The sequence below is a fragment of the Miniopterus schreibersii genome (genome assembly GCF_964146895.1).
Source record: "Miniopterus schreibersii genome assembly, chromosome: 13".
Classification (NCBI taxonomy): domain Eukaryota; kingdom Metazoa; phylum Chordata; class Mammalia; order Chiroptera; family Miniopteridae; genus Miniopterus; species Miniopterus schreibersii.
The window spans coordinates 12,584,958-12,606,895 of NC_138113.1; the positions used below are offsets into that span (position 1 = coordinate 12,584,958).

At 37.5% G+C, this 21,938-nt stretch overlaps 1 protein-coding gene across 1 annotated transcript in view; it reads left to right on the plus strand.

Annotated features, from left to right (window-relative positions):
* The window catches only part of WDR43 (WD repeat domain 43), a 35,279-nt gene that overhangs the window by 11,723 nt on the left and 1,618 nt on the right, over nucleotides 1-21,938 (plus strand). Inside the window, exons 4-17 of the mRNA XM_081157164.1 lie at nucleotides 1,075-1,195; nucleotides 2,174-2,313; nucleotides 4,664-4,766; nucleotides 5,289-5,353; nucleotides 7,362-7,533; nucleotides 8,890-8,976; nucleotides 10,332-10,463; nucleotides 11,941-12,069; nucleotides 15,005-15,091; nucleotides 15,701-15,732; nucleotides 16,725-16,788; nucleotides 19,154-19,267; nucleotides 19,798-19,867; nucleotides 21,825-21,871. Coding sequence (XP_081013290.1) covers nucleotides 1,075-1,195; nucleotides 2,174-2,313; nucleotides 4,664-4,766; nucleotides 5,289-5,353; nucleotides 7,362-7,533; nucleotides 8,890-8,976; nucleotides 10,332-10,463; nucleotides 11,941-12,069; nucleotides 15,005-15,091; nucleotides 15,701-15,732; nucleotides 16,725-16,788; nucleotides 19,154-19,267; nucleotides 19,798-19,867; nucleotides 21,825-21,871 — 1,363 coding nt within the window. The remainder of the gene's footprint in view (nucleotides 1-1,074; nucleotides 1,196-2,173; nucleotides 2,314-4,663; nucleotides 4,767-5,288; nucleotides 5,354-7,361; nucleotides 7,534-8,889; nucleotides 8,977-10,331; nucleotides 10,464-11,940; nucleotides 12,070-15,004; nucleotides 15,092-15,700; nucleotides 15,733-16,724; nucleotides 16,789-19,153; nucleotides 19,268-19,797; nucleotides 19,868-21,824; nucleotides 21,872-21,938) is intronic.

Below are 21,938 nucleotides of genomic sequence, written 5' to 3' on the forward strand. Positions count from 1 at the left end.
TTCACTTTACAGTTAACCTCTTTTGGTAATAAGTTTGCTACTGTTATTTCTTGATTTATAAGTGAGTAACTTAAGCTCCCTGTTGACAGTATTAATGTGTGCAGCAGACTACAAAGACTCATGCTGCTGATTATATTTGAGGTTAAAATACTTAATTTATTTTACTCTATCAGGTGGCGCTCATTTGTGTGGATTTGGGATGAAATAGCCTTTTTGGACTCTAATTTGAGGAATCATTTGTATTATTGGCAAGTTAAAAGCCAGCCCTCCAGAGCATGTAGGAACCATGGTGGGGATAGGATGGACTTGTAGAGTTCCAGTCAGCATGGTAATTTCCTAGGTATTAACAAAATCCACCTTATGGATCACAGGGTATACAACTACCCATTTTATATTCTTACAACTCTTTTTTTTTTTTTTTTAAATATCGATTTCAGAGAGAGGAAGGAAGAGAGAGGGAGAGAGAGAAACATCAATGATGAGAGAGTCGTCCTTGATTGGCTGCCTCCTGCACACCCCTTACTGGGGATTGAGCCAGCACCCCAGGCATGTGCCCTGACCGGGAATCGAACTGCGATCTCCTGGCTCCTAGGTCAAAGCTCAACCACTGAGCCATGCCTGGCCTGGCTACATTCTTATAACTTTTAACTATTTCCTGATACCTCTTAAGAACCAGTCCTGCCCGGCCGGGCGTGGCTCAGCGGTTCAGCGTCGACCTAGGATCCAGGAGATCGCAGTTCGATTCCCGGTCAGGGCACATGCCCGGGTTGCGGGCTCGATCAATCATTGATGTTTCTCTCTCTCTCTCTCCCTCTCCTTTCCTCTCTCTGAAATCAATAAAGATATATTTAAAAAAAAAAAAATAAAACTAAAACAAAAAAGAACCAGTCCTGTCAGGGAGGCTTTACCTTAGTGATATGTTCAAGGTTAGTTTCTGCCATAGTTTTTAGGGAATGCAGTTTGGCATAGAACCTTAGGTGGTATTTTTAACGTCCGATTTGTTTTTTGTTATGTTTCTGTCCTGAATAAAGTTTTCTTCCTATTGAGATGTTTTTGTTTCTCTTCACAATACAGCAAATGGAAAGGTGACAATAGCAGCGTTAGTGCCCTGTGTATCAGCCCAGATGGAAAGATGTTGCTTTCAGCTGGTCGAACAATCAAACTATGGGTTTTGGAGACCAAAGAAGTCTACAGAGTGAGTAAATCAAATTAGTTCTAAACATAATAGTCATCTAGAGTAAGTATGGAGAAATGTAGAGGCTATGAACCATAGTACGTGGTTTTAAGAATACAGATTCTTCCCCAGCCGGGCGTGGCTCAGTGATTGAGCATCGACCAAGGATCCAGGAGGTTGATCGCACGCAGTTCAATTCCCGGTCAGGGCACATGCCCGGGTTGCAGGCTTGATCCCCAGTGGGGGACGTGCAGGAGGCAGCCTATCAATGACTCTTTCATCATTGATGTTTCTCTCTCTCTCCCCCTCTTCCTTCTTCTCTCTGGAATCAATAAAGATATATTAAAAACACATAGATTCTTTATTTTTAAGTATATCAAATAGAATTAATAGACAAAAGTTTGCCTCCAAATCTGGTTTGTTGATGTTAAATATTAAATAAGTTATACATGTCCACTCACATGCATTGGGAAAATGAACTGAACAGATAAGTGGCATATCAATTAGAAATCTTTTACTATGCAGTGATTTTGATTTCTAGCTTGCGTCCAACATTTGGTCCACTTACAGTATTTAACTGTGGAGACAATATTAGATTTGAGAGTGCTCAGGGGTTACTGAACTTTTGGTGCTATGATGATGCCTTAAAATTGTGGTTTCGACTCACTGAGAGTAAAATGAAGACCTACAATTCCTTGGCTGTGTCTGAGCACCTTGTCTTACCCCTTTAAAAATGGATAGAATTAAGTGGATCTTTAACTGAAAAGTGGAAATACAGAATGTGGAGTACTGTCATGTTAGAAGGAACACCTTAATTTCACATGGACTTCTTAAGAAGTGAAGATAGCACAATTAACCTCAGTTGCTTAGAATTAAGTTTGTTGCCTTTAGTCTGGAGCTCTGATTTTAAATGTATGACATATCTTATGATACATATGGACTCAGCTTTTTTTACTGTTTTGTATCCATCTTTTAAATGTGATGTAACCTTTTTTTTAGCACTTCACGGGACATGCAGCGCCAGTTTCATCACTTAAGTTCACTACTATCAGACCACCTAACGAGAGCCAACCCTTTGATGGAATTACAGGTCTTTATTTTTTATCTGGAGCAGTACATGACCGGTTACTTAATGTCTGGTATGTAATTTTTTGGATTTGGGAGGTAACTTTGCCTTGAAAGAATCTGTCACAGCTTATATGGTTAATATAAATGATGAATACGAGACTTGCTTTATTGTAATGTTAGATTTATATTGACTTGTAATGAAGAACTGAGCCTGCCTTAAACAGGTCTATATCAGAAAAATTTAAGAGCACTATATAATAGAATTTTCTCTATGCTTGTTAGAGGTGTAGTGAGCTGAATATTTTTATGACTGGGCAATTTAAAACTAACCTTTAAAAAAATTTTAGGAGAATATCTGAGTTTGTTGAAATAGATAACTACTGGGTTAGTACAGTAATGTCTATTTACTGATGGTTTACTGAGGACATTAAATTCCTTGGCTATGTTTTTGAAACTACTTTTAAAAGTAAAAGTTAATTTTGTTGAAAGAACTACAAATGTCCTCTTTTTTCCCCCCATTCACTCCTACCCTGCTCCAGGCCTTCACCACACTATTGTCTGTGTCCATGGCTTGTGCATTTATGTATATAATTTTTTTGTGTGTGACTTATCTTTTTAAAGATGTTTTTAATTTTGATGAAGTCCAGATTATGTTTAGAAATTTTTGCTTAACCCAAGGTCACAAAGATTTTCTTAGTAGTTTTATAGTTTTTGGTCTTACATTTGGTTCCATGATTTGTTTTGAGTTAATATGTATGTGTGGTGAGGACTGGATTGATGTTCATGTTTTTGCATTATGGTTATCGCAGAGTCCCAGTATGGCTTGTTGAAAAGCTATCTCCATTGAGTTGGTTTTGCACATATCCATGTATATACATGTACAATCGGTTCTCATTACTCACTGTAATTATGCTGTATGAAGTTCTCATGAGCACTGATTTAGTGATACCGAACTGTTACTCCTCGGGGAAACACAGGTGTAGGTTTCTACAGCCTCTCTGGTCACATTTTTGTCATCTAATTAATATATAACCTTGTTTTATGTGTATTTGTGTTTAAAGATACCCAATTTTACACACATGCACACACACGCACACACACACACAGGCAACACGTTTTATTATGCTTCACTTTATTGTACTTCACAGATGCCTCCACGAGCACAACTTGCTGTATTGCAGTACCTGCTTTATTGGGGTGATCTGGAGCTGAACACACAAAGTCTCCAAGATAATACCTGTGTTTATTGTTGGTTGACTTATGTGAGAACAGTTTATGTAACACAGAGATTTTCTCCATAATGCATATCACAGCCTTTTTGCTCAGTAGACAACACTTCACTACTACACTTGGGCCATTTTAAACAGTAAAATCACCAGCAGAAATCACAAAAGCAAAAAATACAGCACTAAATACACCACAGAAAGAGAGTTGAAATAAGAAGGCAGAGCATAGCCTTGTTTGACCTCGTGAGTGCTAGCCAACTCATTTTTTTCACTGCCTGTGTGCGTACCCGTTACAGACTGTGAAAGCTCCACGAATACTGATTTTGAGGCTTACAAATAAATTTTGACAAGTAAATGAATTCTCAAGGAATGAACAGAAAATGAGATCATTTGTATATGTGTCTGTGTGTGTGTGCATGTGCATGCACTTCTGCATTCTTTTTCTCATTATTGCTGTGATGTTAATTCTCAAATTAACTAATGGGTTCAGTGCAAACCTAGTCAAAATCTCAGCAGACCAAGTAGAAATTGGCAATCTCATTCTAAAGTTCCAGTGGACATGCAAAGGACAGAGATAGTTAAAACGAATTTGAAAAAGAAAAATGTGCCCAACTGGTTTGGCTCAGCGGTTGGGAGTGTTGGCCCGAGGTCTGACAGGTCCTGGGTTCAGTTCCTGCCAAGGGCACGTGCCTTGGTTGCAGGCTTGATCCCTGGCCCCCGTCGTGCATGGGGGGTGTCGCCAATTGGTGTGTTTCTCTCGCATTGTTCTTTCTCTCTCTCCCTTCCACTTTTCTCTGAAAAGCAATGGAAAAATACCCTTGGGTGAGGGTTAAAAAAAAATTAGAAAAAAAATGTTGGAGGACTCATTTGATTTCAAGGCTTGTAAAGCTACAGTAATAAAGACAGTGTGGTGTTGGCATCAATCAAGATAGATAAATAGGTTTTAATGGAAAAGAACAGAGAATGTTACCCATTGTTTAAATCTGCCAGAAATGCATTAGTGCTTTCTCCTTTCCCATGCAACCATGTTATATGGTCGTGATACAAGTGCTTCCGTTGTTTTGATCCTTAGTCACCTAACTAGTTTTCAAAAGATGAAAAATGATTGGGAATCTAATGCTGTGACTCCTTTTAGGTGTATGCCTTTAAAAAATAAAACCTGTTTTACTCTCTAATCATTGGTTTTGTGATCTAGGCAGGTCCGGTCAGAAAGCAAACAAAAGAATGCAGTGATGTCTTTCACAGTTACAGATGAACCTGTCTATATTGACTTGACTTTGTCAGAAAACAAAGAAGAGGTAAATGGCTCAATTTTTGAGAATTTGTTTTTGGATTTCACATATATTTTTAAAATGAGTTTTGATGATTTAATGAATAGGGAAGGAGGGGGAGAAAGAATGAAATATAACAAAAAATCTTCTTAGACTGTTCGAAGTAACCATTAGGTCACCGTGGTCAGCTCTCCTGAGGGGAAGGGACCGGGTGCAGTGGCACTTTCAGCAGTCCTGACTACTACATGTGGGGCCCACCAGTTTCCTGTTGTCAGCCTCTGCACTTGAGAGTGACTTCACTCATCTAACTTCCAAGCTGCATTTTCCTTGACTGTGTTATCTTCTTTATTTATAAGCTGGACAACTCGAATTATTTCAAAGACAGTAATTATTTTTAAATGCAAAAGCTGTGCATCCTTGCTGTTGTTTTTCTCTGGTTATTTAAAGGGATGGGGAGGAGAATTGACGTTTTGTAAGTATATTATGGAAGTAATTGTCCATTAGAGTATGCTGAAGTACATTTATTAATCAGTTACATTTTTCTTTCAGCCTGTCAAGTTAGCTGTTGTTTGCAGAGACGGTCAAGTTCATCTGTTTGAACACATATTAAATGGGTAAGTAAGAAGTTTCTTAAGTCAGAAATTTATTTTCCTTCCCTGCCTTGTTACCTCTTTATACTCCCACCTCAGTATTCTTTGCATTATTTTTTCAGTGAGATTGTTGTGAAAGCATCCTTAATTCTTTATCCATATGACTACGTATATTCCCAGTGAGAATTCAAGATTTTGGCATCATGGATCGTTTCTTCATGTTTGTGGTTGGGAGAATGGCTTTTTATGATGCAGGCTTAGTAAATGTTGGTAGTTCTAATGATAAAATTTAAAAGGAAGTGGTTTAGTTGGAGAGTTTTGCTTGTGAACTTTTGGTGACACCTTAATTTCAAACTTTGATAGTGCTTCCCCTCACCACACATGTGGATCAGTTAAGGTGCTAGTGTTTTGGTGGATGGGGGAGTGTTGCAGGTGGGATGTACAGTAGTCATAGATTGAGTCAATAAATTATGGGCTAGAGGCCAAACCCAGTAGAGGCCCTATGTGGCCCCAAAAACTAAAATATATGCTATCTGTTTTTTTACAGAAGGTTTGCCGATCTTTGCCATATACTATAAAAATGGTCTGAACTCAGTCATGTGCATAATTATATTAAACTTAAAAAAATAATTTCAACTTTTTATTGTCAGTTGATAATCTTTTCTTTTATAATCCTAGTATAATAATTTAAATATAAACTGTTTGTGAAAACAATATACACTTATTTTAAATATTCAGGATGCATAGACAATTAATTAAAGACCCACCTCCCTCTATTGAGTTCTACGCTCAGAGGTAACTTAATAACTTGATGCCTTAATTTATGTCGTCAAATGTGTACATAGAATGTGTCATTGAGGCCCCAGAAGTAGTGGGCCATGGTGAGGACTTGGGCAGTAACAGTAAGCCACTGAAGGATTTTAAGCGGAGTATGGATGGGGTGTGACCTAAGTTTTAAGACATTAAGTTTGGAGTCATTCTGTCTGATGTGTTGAAAGTAGACTACATAGGAGTAAAGGCCAAAGTAGAGGCCAGAAATCCCGAGTAGAGATGGCTTTGGAGTCAGGGTACTAGGAAGGGTGAATTGGAAAGATTGATAGTGGGGTGCTTACAGTTGAGATTATAGCGTGTGTACATTTATTGGTGATAGGATGTCTGGTGTGAGCAATGAGTGGCCAAGGTACAGTGAAGGGCGGAGTTGTTGGAGGTGGGAAGGTTAAGGAACTGAGGGAGGACAGTGTCAGAACAGTCATCGACCTGCATGCTGGATATAGAAACCACTAAGAAAGGAATTCCTCAGGAGTAGCATTGGACAGAATGACAGTGAGCCACTAAAATCTTCTAAGAAATGTGGGCGAGTGACCCAGGGGTCTTTGGATGACAGCAGGAGGGGGAGGTAGTTGGTATCTGGTGACAACAGTTTCAAAGGTTTTAGAGGTGAAAGAGGGAGAGACTGTCTTGGAGTGTTGAAAGAACAGGAGCATGTTAAATCATTTCCTGCGTCCCTGGCACAAAAGGTGTTGGAGGGCAAACAGCTGTGACTTGGGAGGGCTGCTGCGACGACCCCGTGTAGAGCAAGAAGGTGAAGAGAGCTCTTATGTAAGACAGTGAGGATATAATTTTGTCGATTATGTTTTGCGTATAATTTTGCTTCTGGAGCTATGTTGCTGAAGTTGTGGTAAGGCTTTTAGTGGTTGGGAGCAATTAGAGTTGGGGCTGATAAGGGCGTGTTCATAGCCATTTGGGACTGAAGCTCAGGGTGGTGAGAGAGCCCTTGGGAGCTTGGGGCCTCTTGTGGGACCTGAAGAAGTGGGATAGAAGGGCAGATGGGCCTGAAGGAAGATTTTCGTGGTGAGGAGTGGGTTGGGAATAGATGAAGTCCTGACAGGGACACTAATGCTTTGGGGACCCTGGTCACTCCTGATGGTAGTGTAAAGGCCAGAGGAGGGTCACATTTCATGCCAACTTCAAAGAGTTAGTATGAGACGTTATTTCAAATATTTTAATTAATTAATTTATTTTTTACTTCTAGATACTGTAAAAAGCCCTTTACTTCAAACTGCACAATCCAGATAGCGACACCTGGGAAAGGCAAGAAATCAACACCAAAACCCATTCCTGTTCTAGCAGCTGGTTTTTGCCCAGACAAAAATTCTTTGTTGCTTGTATATGGCAATTGGTTTCAGCCCACCATTGAGCGAGTGGTACGTAGATGCTACTCTGGAGTAAAGCAGTAACAAGTCTATGGGAAAGAATGGTTTTAAAATGATACATTGGGTTGCTTATTGGAATACTTAAAAAGAAGTGACGTATTTTCCTTCGTGAACCTTTCATTGGGTGCTTTATTTTAATATGTGAAAACTATGTATAATTTTACTTAAACCAGCACATCCAAAACATTTTAATGCTAGTGAATCGGTATAAACCATTATTTGAGGTGTTTGATGCCCGCCCCTCCTCTCTTTGGTGCACTGTGACTTTGAAATCTGGTGTCTGTTTTTCACGTCTCAGTTTGGACTGGCCACATTGAAAGTGTTCAGTAGCCACATGTGGCCACACATTTCTAGTGGCTGCTCTTTTGATCAGCACAGATATGGTAGAATTTTGCCCAAGTACCCAAAAGATAAATCTTAATAAGAAAGCCCTTAGTGATAGCACCTATTGAATTTTCTAAGTGGAAATGTAATGGGCGGTGCAATGATTTTACTCTTTCTTACCAAAAGTTTCTTTGGAGACTTTTGATGAGTTATTATGAGTATGTCCAATAGGTTATTTCTTAAGCTTGCGTTTATAATGCATTGATTCAGTAAGACTCAGACTGTGAGTGGAATATTACATGCTCAAGCAAGCTCTTGTCTTTAAAAATACTTTTTAAAAATTTAATACATGGACTTAGTTTAATAAAAAAGGAAATTGTTAAGTTGTAAATGTAAGTCTTCTTGCCATATGTGGACCCTGCTACCTGCCCTCTCCAGATGCAGACATTATTTCCTGTTTGTTTGATCCTTCCAGATATTTATTGATTATATGGGTATAGAGAATTACATATAACCTTAAAGCTTTATGAGTACATATGGACTTTGCTGCATTTGACTTCCCCTGTTGAATACCGTAGCCAGATATCCACCCCAGCATTTTGTTAATCAGCAGTGTTGTCCTTGACTCACTTATGGAAAGGTCAGCAGTAGGAAATTTGGGATGGGACCATTCTTAGCACAGGTTAATTCCTGACAAGGATGATGAACTGATGTTTTTATTAAAATCTGTCACATGTAAAAAAATCTGTTGATCTTTTAAAACTGTACATGTGAAAATTTGAGCAGTTCATAACTGAAGAAAGTAAACATAATGCCTTATGTCTTTAGAGTTTACCCATTTTCTTCAGCGCTGTCCATCTGAGTGCTGTCCCATTTGAGTGGCTCACAGTTTTGTGTGGAAGCCTTTCATACTCTTCTGTGTTGTCATAAAATTGTACAAGTAGGCATTTGCGTTTGTTCTTATTCCCAATTGCTTTGTTTGACACTCTCTTCACTCCCTCACCCCTAAAATTGTATTTCCAGGCTTTAAATTCCAAAGAACCTCACATGTGTTTAGTAAGAGATATTTCAAACTGCTGGGCTCCAAAAGTAGAAACAGCTATAACAAAGGTGAGTGCTTTACATACTAAAATTGAGAAAAAAAGATTTGGATGAATTGAATTGTTATGTAATGTTATGTTTAGATTCTTTTTTTTTTTTTTTAAATATATCTTTATTGATTTCAGAGAGAGGAAAGGAGAGGGAGAGAGAGAGATAGAAACATCAATGATGAGAGAGAGTCATTGATCGGTTGCAGCCCACAACCCGGGCATGTGCCCTGACCGGGAATCGAACCCTGATCGCCTGGATCCTAGGTCGACCCTTAACCACTGAGCCACACCCGGCTGGGCTATGTTTAGATTCGTTAATATCCTCTTTATGATCTTAACAAATTTCATGGGGTTAGGTTTTAGATACCAAGATTATAAAACTCTTCATTTCTGTGCTCTTGATTTGTTGAATGAATAAGTAAATAGATGCTAGAAGTTGAAGACCTTGGATTTAGTTCTTCCTGCTCCCCCATGCATGATCACTGAATAAATATCAATATCAAATTATCAATAAATTATTATATTTTTTATATGTCTGTATTGATTTCAGAGAGAGGAAGGGAGAGGGAGAGATAGAGACATCAATAATGAGAGCCATTGATTTTGGCTGTCTTCCTCACACCCCCTAGTGGGGATCGAGCCCGCAACCCGGGCATAATGTCTTGACCTGGAATTGAACCACAATCTTCTGGATCATAGATTGATGCTCAACCTCTGAGCCACACCGGCCAGGCAATAAATTATTTTTTTAATCTCAATACTTAAAGGAACATAGCTTGCTGAGAGGAATTTTATATTTCATGGTGGAATAAGACCTAAAAAAACAATGATGGGCTGGAACTTAAGACCATATAAAGAGCACCATCACGATGCTTTGTTTTGAATGCAGTGTGGCATCTACATGTAGGTATCATGTTTGGCAGTTTAATGAGAAAAGGAAAGCCAGGACATGCAATGATGACATCCATATGGTTTCGCTTCTGGCTGAGTTTCAGAGATGACACCTTTCTCTTGGCTGTCTGAGCATTTCTGGCAAAGATCAATTGCTGACAGTGGTCATAAGATGTACAGCTTTACTCTTGAACATTTTTAAGTCAGTGTGTTGTAGTGTAATCTGTAGATTTTGTTTTTTCTGGTTTTTATCCTTATGTGGTTTTGAATGCTTTAAAACTATGACTTCTCAAATGATAATTTAAAAACTTACTTGCTAACAACATTCACTTAAAATTTATCTTTAACAAATAGCATATTAAGTTATATTAAGTTTTCCAGTAGAAAAATCTTTTTAAAGCTGTTCATTTTCTCATTGGGGATAAATATAGCAAGGACCAAGGCATAATTTCTTGTCACACCCCTGCTATTCTTGGTTAACAGGTGAGAACACCAGTGATGAATTCTGAAGCGAAAGTGCTGGTGCCTGGGCTGCCTGGTCATCGTGCAGTCATCAAGCCCGCTCCTCCACAAACTGAAGAAGTAGAGAGCAAGAGAAAATTAGGGGAAAAGGAGGTAATACAGTCACTGACCATCTTTGAGTTTGAAATTTAAGAATACTTGGGATTTTAAACTTCAGAGACTTCCTTAGATTCTGCGGTTATCCTCTCTCATCCCCAGCCACCCGTGTAGGTTCTGAAATTCTAGATTGTGACCTTTGTAAGACTTACCCATAAAGTAAATAAGTGGCTTACATACAAAGCCACTGTTAATGGAGAAGATAGCACTCTTACTAAAGAGACTGCTGTTTTTGCCATTTGTTAGGTTCGCTGGATACATAATTGAAAGGATCAAGCCAGGACTTGCTGTGATGATTTTCATTGGGTTTCGCATGTTGCTGAGTTCCAGTGATGCCTCTTCTCTTGGCTGTCTGAGCACTCCTGGCTGCTTTAGTGCTAGTTGGTCTTTAAAAGTGATCGTTAATATAACTTCTTAAAGGGCTGATAAACTTCATTTTCTCTCAACCCTTCAAACCCTTCTGTGGTTACTGTACTTGTCTATGTAGAGCCCTCTTTTCCTCTTCCGGCCACATATATCCCTGTTGTCTAGCATTTTAACTGTTTTACTGTTAATTGGAGAAAGATTATGATGTTTCCTTACCTGATTTTAAATGTCTTACTTTGTTGAGTGGGGGTTTGAGGATAACATTACTGTTCATAAAAACTTTCTCAATAACATGATGTCTATATTTAAAAATAATATGCCAGCAACTTTCTTGATCTTGGCCTAGATCCAACCCTTTCAGTTCCTCCTGCCTTTTTAATGTTTTTCATAAGATAACCCAAACAGGAGGCTTTACCAAAGCATCTCTTTTTGCTTTGGTAGTCATAGAACATTATATTTATGTAGTTAGATTTGGTTTTATAAGGGGTCAGTTCTGTACAATTAAGTTTTTGTATAGCATATTTCATCATGCTTGTTTACACTTAAATTCTAGATATTTATTAAGGAAACTTGGTTATAGTATATTACAGAAAATAAATCACCATCTGGAACTGACTGATAAAGAGAAAAATAGGAAGACACTTCAAATATTGTTTGGAAACAACTGTCCTCCTCCTCTTTTAATAGTACTTGTTTCCTTTTGCAGATCTGAGGTTGATGGCAAGGGATAGTTATGGAAGGGGGGAAGCTTTTGTGTAAATGGGTCTTTTGTTTTTTAGTAATCAGATGCCAGATCCTTGCCTGTTTTGAATCTTCATATAGAGGGATTTTTATGAACTACTTTTTAAAATCATGGCTTCTTGGGCAGTTGTTTTTGCACTAGACTCTGAAAACTTCAATTATAGATACTACACTTACCTCCAACATTGGCTTTATGACAATGAGATTCTTTTGGAATGAGAAAGAGCAGACTTGTGTTTTTCAGGGTTGAGGTGTGAATCAGTCAGTGCCTTTTGTCTCCTGAGACATAAGCAAAAGTAATTTGAGCAAACTACTTTAGGCCTTGTCTGGTGTCACGGTAACCTAACCGGTCCTCTCTCTGCTGCAGGCTAGCATTGAGGAGCGCCTGGGAGCGCTGAACATAGACTCAAGGAAAGAAAAGGAGGACCTGCAGACAAACAGCTTTCCAGTGCTTCTGGCCCAGGGTCTAGAAAGCAATGATTTGGAAATGCTAAATGTAAGTATTACAGCAGTTTTTAAACAGATTAAGATGGTTAAGTTTTCTTAGAAATGATTGACATAGTACATTCACAGAGTGAGTAGTCATGTAGCCATTTTGAATTTAATATTTTGTGAGTTTAATCAAATATATATAATTTGGTGGCATTATACAGACAGTCACTAACCTACAAAGGGATTGTATTAAATTATTTTGAACCTGGAATGCATTTTCTCATAGAAATATTGTTCAGAATTGTTACTAGGTTTTTAGGCTTTAGTTCACAAAAGCCTTATAGACGTAGTGTACCCGAATTATAATACTCAGCATTCTAGATCACAATTTATATTTTTTTCTGTAGGAAAATGCGTTCCTGAGTTTTTACTCTGGATTCCAGAAACTTATTTCCCCCTGGCCGTGAGGGGGCGGTGAGGTGGAACCTTGGCAATGGGTAGGAGGTTTGGGGAAAAATTCAAGAGGGTTGGGGGTTATATTATGAAGTATTTAGAGGTAAAAGTACTAGAAACTTTATATAAAGGGAGGCATTTCTGTGTTTGTAAGTTGGTGACTGCTTGTATGAAGTTACTTAATTGGGTCTTCTTAAATTCCAGAATTTGATACCAGTCTGTAGAGAAAAGTGTAAAAGTTTGGATTTAAGCACTGCCTGATTAGCTTAAAGCAATTTACATTTGCTAAATGCATTTATTCTTAGTGACTCAGCATTATTACAGTGCCACTCAGTATAGATGTGACTTTAATATGTAACCTATAAAGTTTCTTTTTGATTTATATTTTGATTTAAATGGGAATATCTTATATTTGTGTCTAAGGTGATTTTGCAAATTGAAAGGGGAAACCAGCGTGTCTAAAAAATTAAAATTACTTTGAAAATAGTTTGTGAGTATGTATATTTTAGAAGGTTGATTATAGTTTAATGTAGTATGCACAGGTAGTTTTCAGCAAAGATACTAAGTTGAGTCAGTGGAGAAAGTAAGTCTTTGAAACTAGTGCTGAACTTCTAAATATTTACATGGAAAAATGACATCTTAGCTTTTACCTCACACCTGACACAAAACAGGTCGTAGATACAAATGTAAAACCAAAACCTACAAAGTCATCACAAAACAGATCATAGATATAAATGTAAAACCAAAACCTACAAAACTTCTAGAGGAAAACAGGAGAAAAATCTTTGCAAACTTGAATGGAGAAAGGCTTCTTAGATGCATTATAAAAAACGTGAAATGCTGAAGGAAAAATTGGTCAGTTGGACTTCATGAAAATTAAATACTTGCTCATGAAATGACACTGTTAAGAGAATGAAAAGGCAAGCCATAGGCTGGGGAAAAATGCAACTCAAATGTCTGACTGAATTTATATCCAGACTATATAAAGAACTTTTAACTTCATGAGGCTCAACTCAAATAAAAAACGGCTGGTAAAAGTGTGAACAGCTCCTTCACAAAAGAATTCATAAGGCTAATAAGTACATGTAAAGCTATTATACATCATTAATCATCACAGATGCAAATTAAAATCACATTGAGATAACACTAGATAGCCATTACAGATTGATCACATTTAAAAGACAGTGCCATCTATAGTGGAGCATGTGGGACAGCTGGAACTTGTATCTTGCTGGTGGAAAGAAATGTAATGTGGCACAACTACTTTGGAAAACAGTTTGGCAGTTTCTTAAAAGTTAAGGATACATCTACCATAAGACCCAGCAATTCTACTAGGTATTTACCAAGAGACTAAAAAAATATTTGTTCATACAAAGACTTGTTTTTGAACGGTCAAAGCAACTTTATTTGTAATAGCCAAAAACTAGGAAGAACCCATGTCCCTCAACATATGAATGGATAAACAAATTGCTTATTTAGCAATATAGGAAATATATTATTGATACATCAACATGGATGAATTGCAAACTTAGGCCATGAGAAAGAAACGAGGCATAAAAAGGTACATATTATATTGTATGATTTCATTTATATAATAATTCTAGAAAATACCAACCAATATATAGTTCAGTGGTTGTCTGGGGGTGTGGCTGGAAGGAAGTATAGAAGTTAAGGGGCCCAAGAAGACTTGAGGGCGATAGAATGTTTACATTAGTGTTTGTTTCATGTGTAAATGTTTATGTCAAAGTGATCAAATAGTACACTTTAAGTGTGCACTGTTTATTACATATCAGGTATAATGCAGTAAGATTGTGAAAGAAGAAACCCATTGTCAGTATTATCTTCTTGGTAGTGGCTGTGGTTTTTAGGGTTGTTTCTTTAAATATATTCCTGGCAGAAATTAATGCTAACTTTTGTATTCTTTTTACAATTTTGCTTGGTTTAGGATAACTTATTTTTATTTATTTTTTTGAAGGTTTTAAAAATTGAATTCATTGGGATCTCATTCATTAATAAAACCATAAGGTTTCAAGTGTACAAATCTACACCACATCATCTGCATACTGCATTGTGCTTGCTTATTTTAAATTTGAAAAATTTGTTACCATAGAGCCTCTGTCTTGAGTGGGCATAAGAATTCTCTGAGAGCCTGTTAAACATTCTTCTGCCCTGCAATTTGGAATAACTTCTAAATAGCTAGGCCACAGATACTCTTACTGCCTGACAGTTGTGGTTTACACCACTTATCTTGGTAGTAATCCTTTCATTCTCAGAAGTGTCCCAGTTTGGACAAGAAATTATATGATTACTTTACATTTAGAGCATAAAAGTTTAGAGTTTGTAGAGATGAAACCTGTTTATTGAAGTAAATGTACTTTTCTGATAGCCATAAGATATAACATTCTTAATTCAGCCTCTCCTACCTTTATTTGCTGAAATTCAGTTCGTAGTTTATTGCTTGGTTTTTAAAATTATTTTACTGACAGTTTTTTTCTGTAGTGTTCTTAGCTTCTGAGTATGCTTATATTTCTTTTATTTTCTTACAGAAAGTACTTCAAACTAGGAATTTAAACCTAATAAAGAGGACTGTGTTAAGGATGCCCCTGCATGCTGTTATTCCATTGTTGCAAGAGGTAACTGAGTACCCTGTTCATTTCAAGGTTCTAATACTAGGAGTTTAAGATGTAAATCCATCATTTAGAGAAATGGATTTGCCATATGCAAGCAAGCAGGATAGTCACAGTGGGTGATAGATAATAGATCTACTCAAACAGTATTTGCCTAATGACTTTGTCTTGTGTATTTTTTATTGAGATATAAATCACACCCCATAAACTTCATCCTTTAAAAATACACAGTTCACTGTTTTTAGTGTATTCACAGGTTGTACTATTGTCACAACAAAAAGAAATCCTGTGCCCATTCGTTGCTCCCATTCTCCCTTACCCCCCGTTTCCGGCAACCTGCAACCTATTTTCTGTCCCTACACATTGGACTGTTGTGGACATTCATTTGTATAAATCTTAGCCTAAATTTTTATCAGGTCATTATTCTTATTGTTGGAGCATATTTCCAGATTCTGTTGTATTGGTTCAACATTTAGGAATTAGACAGTTTAAGAGTCATCATCTCCTTCATGCTCATTATGTTCCTTTGCTTTTGTGCATGTGTGTATCATGGGAATTGATGGCCAACGGCTGTCTCCGAAGTGCTGTTGCTTATACTGTTTTTCTCCCCCTCAGCTTACAAAGAGATTGCAAGGACATCCTAATAGGTAAGATGTTTAAATGACTTAAGTTGCTTTGCTTTTATAAATACTTTAAAGGTTACTGTTAAAAACAGCATGTCTGACAGCATGAGATTACATAGAGGTAGCCCCAGATTCTGACAATAAAACTCTTCAGTTGTCAAATATTGCTGTCCCCACGTTTTAAGTTGAAAGATTCTTTATTCTTAATATTTCATTATAGTTTTTTTCTTTCTTTTAGAAAACTCTGTAGGTTTTTTAGTTTTATTATCAGGTCATTTAATGAATTAGTCTTATTTAATGATTTGGTGTAAAATAGCCATTTGTAGAACTTGCCTAACCTCTGGTAGCTGCTAAGACACTGTAAGGCAATATGTTATAAAAGACTAAATTTGTGGGTCTTTTTTGTTAATAATTAGATGACTAGATATTTAAATGGTTGATATTTCAGAGATCCTAAGCTTTACTATAGTATTATGAGTGTCTACAATATGCAGTTTTTCTTCTCTAAGTTATTTCCTGATAGGTTTCACAAAGGAAAGCTAAAGAATTCCTCAGGCCTGGCTTACACATTCTTGGTGTGTATCTGTTTATAATGTTGGTGCAGGGATCCTTTGCTGTTTGTACCTGACGATAAGTAGATGGTGGGCTCAAATACTGTGAACATAAAATGCAAAGTCAGTTGAGCCCAGGTTAGTGCCCTGATAGCAGTTAATTACGAAGGAAAAGCTTGAGTTTTATTCTTACGTTATTTTAGAGGAAGGGAATTTTGTTCTGCATTGCAGTCCATCTTACTTCCTCCACCCTCCCCAAGAGATCAGTATATTACACAGATCTGAAATACTCAGTGAAATGTAAGGACTGTCAAATTCTCTGGTTTATTCACTGTAGTTGTTGTCTCAGAACACAGTTTGTAGATCTTCACTTTGCCTGAGTTTTTCTAATTTTATGGCTAGTTGTATTTAATTTTGAACTTGTGTACGTTAGTTTACTTGTTTTTTCCCCCTGTTTCTTTTCAGTGCTGTTTTAATGGTTCAGTGGCTAAAATGTGTGTTAACAGTCCACGCATCATACTTGTCCACAGTAAGTCTTTTTGGCTACAGTTGCTGAATAGTTTGGCTTTGGTAAGGGTTATAAACTGATGGCTTAACAAAACCATCCTCCATCTGTCCTTCAGCCATCAGCTGCTGCTTCTAGAGATTTTTGTTTTTCCCCAGGTACAGTGTCATAATGTCACCCTGTTGCCTTTTATAAATTGGTCTTTTCCCCCTGGACTTAAAAATGACATGTTTATGGAGAACTTGGAGAAAGTTATATATTGACCTATTAGCCTTCAGGTGGTTTTATATCCGTAACCTGTTCACGCAAAATCATCTTTACATTGTCTATGTCTTTCCCTTCTCTCTTAAACACTTAGTAGATTTCAGAAGTTTTGTATATGTGCTAACATGTCTGCCCTACCTTGTCCCGGGAGGGTAAAAGGTAGCTTGTGGTTATACTGGGGCTGCCCTCAGCTCTTGGTTGTGCACATGGAAGGGAGGGAACATAGTATCTTACTGCAGCACCAGTAAAAACGTTAAATGTCACAGTATGAGCTGGGTTCTTTGCCACACCATTAAATGAGTTACATATTAAGGTAGAAGAATTTTTCTTTTATTGTCATACATGTATTTGGCACTTTACAATAGTTTTTTTTAAAAAGGGTGTAGTGGATAGTTTAAGTAAATTTTCAGTTGCTCTTTATAGCCCTTCCTTTCTTAACACAGCTTCACGCAGCTCCTGCCTCGTCGCTACCCTGGTTCTTTCACTCTCCCGCCCTCATGTGTTTGAAAGGGAAAAGCTATTGGATAAGCTGCTTTGCAGTCAGCAGTTTGTTCTTTGTATGTCCATGGAGAACTCTGCCAGGATGTTAGAATGGGGAAAGAGACCAGAAACAGTAAGGAATGATATTAGGTTTCCCTGCTTGCAGAAATCTTGGGGGATGAATTGGGGGTGGAGATGAGTCGAGTGGCCGAGTAGCATGGTGATGGGCTGGAAGGATCACTGGAAGCATCAGGTCTTAGGATTCTGGCTGGCAAACAGGACAGCGCTCATTTGGGGATCTAAGCGACTTGTTTAGAAGTGAAAAGAGCCCAAGGAGGCCTAGTAGTAGAATCCCTTCTGGAATCAACTCCTAAGGGAAAACTATTGGAGTAGTTGCGTAACATTCAAAGTCATACAAAGCAGGCAAAAGAAGTTTGGTCTAGGAGGGACCATCAACCCACAACAATTCTCTCTCCTCAGAAAATGGTGCTTTTCCTCGCACTTTTCCTTTATTTCTACTGTTATAATCAGGCGCCTTTAAGTACCTTTTCTAAGCCAAGGACCATCTAGGCATGGGGGCTTTGGTAATGTACAAGACACTGATCCTCTCTTCCTGGAGCTTATAATCTGAATGGGGACAAAGGAAAAGGAGATGATGGTAATTGAAATGCCATTATATTGAGCTGCATTTTCATTTTTGTGTGTATGTATATATGTTTAAAATTTAACATTTGAATGAAATACTTTTACTTACACTAAAGTATCAGATAGGGCAAGTAAGGCTAATTAAGGGCAAGGAGTGGGTCCCTTTTTCTGTAGCTCTGGAGGGACAAAAGAAATGACTGCTTTCATTTCTTAAGCATGATTCAGAGGGTTAATTAACAGTGTGTTTGAAATACTATAAGATCGGCTTTGTACTCTTGTCACTTTGTCCTGGTGGTCTCTGGAAGTTGTGAAGTTCCCTCCAGCTCGCTGGGGGCCTTATGGTTGAGATAGATAATGTGACATTATCAGAGAGTAGGTTTTTCAGAGGGAAGTACCCTTTAGCCCTGAGAGAGGTGGTGGGGGTATTTTTTTTTTTTTTTTTTAATATATCTTTATTGATTTTAGAGAGAGCAAAGGAGAGGGAGAGAGAGAGCTAGAAACATCAATGATGAGAGAGTCATTGATCGGCCGCCTCCTGCACGCCCCCTGACTGGGGATCGAGCCTGCAACCTGGGCATGTGCCCTGACCGGGAATCAAACCACCATCTCCTGGATCCTAGGACGAAGCTCAGCTGCTGAGCCACGCCTGGCTGGGTGGTGGGGGGTATTTTTAATTTAGTGTCTCCTTTATATTGACCATCTCTGAAATAGTGTTTTGAGAAAAAAGAAGCTTCACCCTGCATGTTTTCCTACCTTGCAGTTTCTCCTCCTGATCTTACATCGTTATTTTTTAAACTGTGTTATATTTTGCTGTTAGTACATTGAAAGCCTCCGAAAGTTTGAGATGTTGCTACACTATTATCATAAGCAGCCACCGCCACTGGAAATGCAAGCAGATGGCTCGTGGTGCAGTGGCTAAATACTCAGGCACATCTGAGCATGATTTGTATGTTAACTATATTATGTCATCATAGTATCAAATGATTTTTTTTTTCTTTAGTTGCCTGACCTGGTACCCCAGCTGGGGACACTATACCAGTTAATGGAAAGCAGAGTAAAAACTTTTCAGAAACTCTCCCACCTTCATGGAAAGCTTATCCTTCTAATCACACAAGTGAGTAAATTAAGGTGTTTTGTGCTAAGACTTTTGGATGTGATGGGAATGGAGCAAGGAATAAGGATCATTTACCTGGACATTGAAAGCTCCCTATTTCAGTAAGAAGTTGGCAAATCAGGACCCAGTCTTGAACTTGGAAATGTTATGTATTTGACAGTGAGTAAACTCAGTTGTGCCTATTTCAACTTTTACTCAAAGGTTCTCATTATATTTCAGTTGTTAATATAGTTAGGATGATTGTGGTACTATGAACAAAAAGTTACAGGGTATTTATATTTAAATAGTTAAAACATTTTGTCACAGAAAGAAATTCTGATCACCTTTTTTAAAGAATTTTCAACGTTTACAGAGTCATTCTTTCCTTATTGTATTTGATAAATTGTTTTTTGCCCTGTATTTGATTTATGTTGGATTGAGGGTGTCCGGTTATGGTCGTTGAGGGTGAGTTTACTGTTGGAAAAGGTTGGGTTGTGATAGTTGAGATAAACTTATACTTTACTTCATAAAGGCATTTTATTATCTTTCAGGTTACAGCTTCAGAGAAAACAAAGGGAATGACTTGTCCTGAACAGAAGGCAAAACTGGTATATGAAGAAGGTAAAGCTTGTGGGTGTAGGGCAGAGTCTGCAATTGGAGCATTTAATTTTTCACATTGACTCAGTTCTGTTATCTTATTTTGTAAAAAATACCAATGTGAATGAGATCGCACCTTCTCTAAGAAAATGGGCAAGCCTGTGGTGAAAATAGACAAAATATGATTAGGTTAGAAAAGGCACAGATATAACAGTGACAAAAAAAGACATTAGGTATGGAAGAGATTTAAATAGAAGAATACTGAATGAACTTTATGCCAGTACATTTAAAAACCTGATGATATAGGTAATTTGTTAGGAAACATCAATGGCCAAAATTACAAAGATAATAGAAACTTTGAATAAGCCACAAAGATAATAGAAACTTTGAATAAGCCAATAGCTTTAAAATTGATTTAATCAAAACTTACCCCTCATAAGATAACAGATACAGAGGTTTTGTGCATGAAATTTCTCAATCTTTCAGGGAATACGTTTTTTCCATTTAGGCATTTTATGAGTCCAAACCAGACAAGGATAGTAAACATTTTAGACCGTCCTTAAAATATCCTAAGTAACAAATTGACTATATAAATGCTTAGTAGGAATTAAGTCATTACCAAGTAGAATTTATTTAAAGATTATAAGGTGATTTAGCATCAAGAAATCTGTTATTGTAGTTACCATATTAATAGATTAACAGGGAACACTGTATATTATTTTAATAGAATGAATTTAATAAAATTGAATGTATCGCAGTGTTTGATAATGTAAGCAACCTAGGAATTTAAGGGAATTTCCTTACTCGACATCAAAGTTTAGAAGCATTTTCAGAAAGACAGTAACAAGACCCTAGTGTACCTTTATTGCTCTGGATGCCCTGCCTCCTACTGTATGAAAGAACAAATTCTAGAGCATCGAACATGGTAATTATTATCCTCTCCACAGAGAATGTGCAGTCACACTTACTAATGAGATTCATAAATAATCAAGTTTACTGGATACCAAGATCAGAAAGAAATAAAAGGAATCGGTAGCATTATGTGCAAGTAATGTATGTCTGCTAATGGATGTCCCAGTCAGAAAATATATCAGGGAAATGCATCAGATCTCATTCATAGCAATAAAAAAACTGTGAAGTACCTAGAAATACATTTAAAAAGTGAAACAAAACCTTTGTACATTATAAGCATAACTGAAGGGCATAAAAACATGGCTGTATGTACGCAGGACTTATAATTTAAAGTTTGTACCTTTTGACCTTCACCCCTCCCCTCCCCCGGCAATCACCAGTCTGTTTTCTATATCTTTCTATATCTGAGTTCAGTTATTTTAGATTTTACACGTGAGATCATACAGTATTTATCATTTTCTCTCTGACTTATTTCACTTTGCTTAGTTCCCTCAAAGCCCATCCATGTTGTCACAAATGGCACGATTTCGTTTATTTTTTTATTGCTATTCAATTATATATATGTGCCATATTTTCGTATTCTTTTGTTATGGACACTTAGGTTGTTTGCTGTTGTAAATATGCAGTGAACAATGGGTGTAAATATCTCTTCTAGATCCTGATTTTGTTTCCTTTAGTCTATGCTCAGAATTAGAATTGGTGGATCATAGGTAGTTCTATTTTTTATTTCTTGAGGAGCCTCTGTACTGTTTTCCTGGTGGCTGCACCAGTTTACATTTCCATCCACAACATACAAGGTTCCATTTTTTTCCCACATCCTTGGGTTTATTTTTTTAAGATGGTGTTTTGTTAGCGTTGTGGTACTTCACCCTGCTCAGTGGAGTCTTGATGGAATTCTGTAATGTGCATGTGCTTTTATGCACATAAGAATATTAATGTTACTACTTAAGTGGGTTGTAGTTGAATGTAATATTTCTGAAAGTAAATCTCGGTGTCTGATTGTTTAGTTTCAGGGCTTTGCCCTCTGCTTTGATCACAGAATTAACGCTGCGTTTTCCTTCCCTTGCAGAGTCTTCTGAAGAGGAGTCTGACGATGAGCTGGATAAAGATTCCGATGTGAGTAATGTGCTGGCTGGTACCTAGGTCTGCTCTGGGCTGTCCTCGGTAAGACGGGCCTTCATGC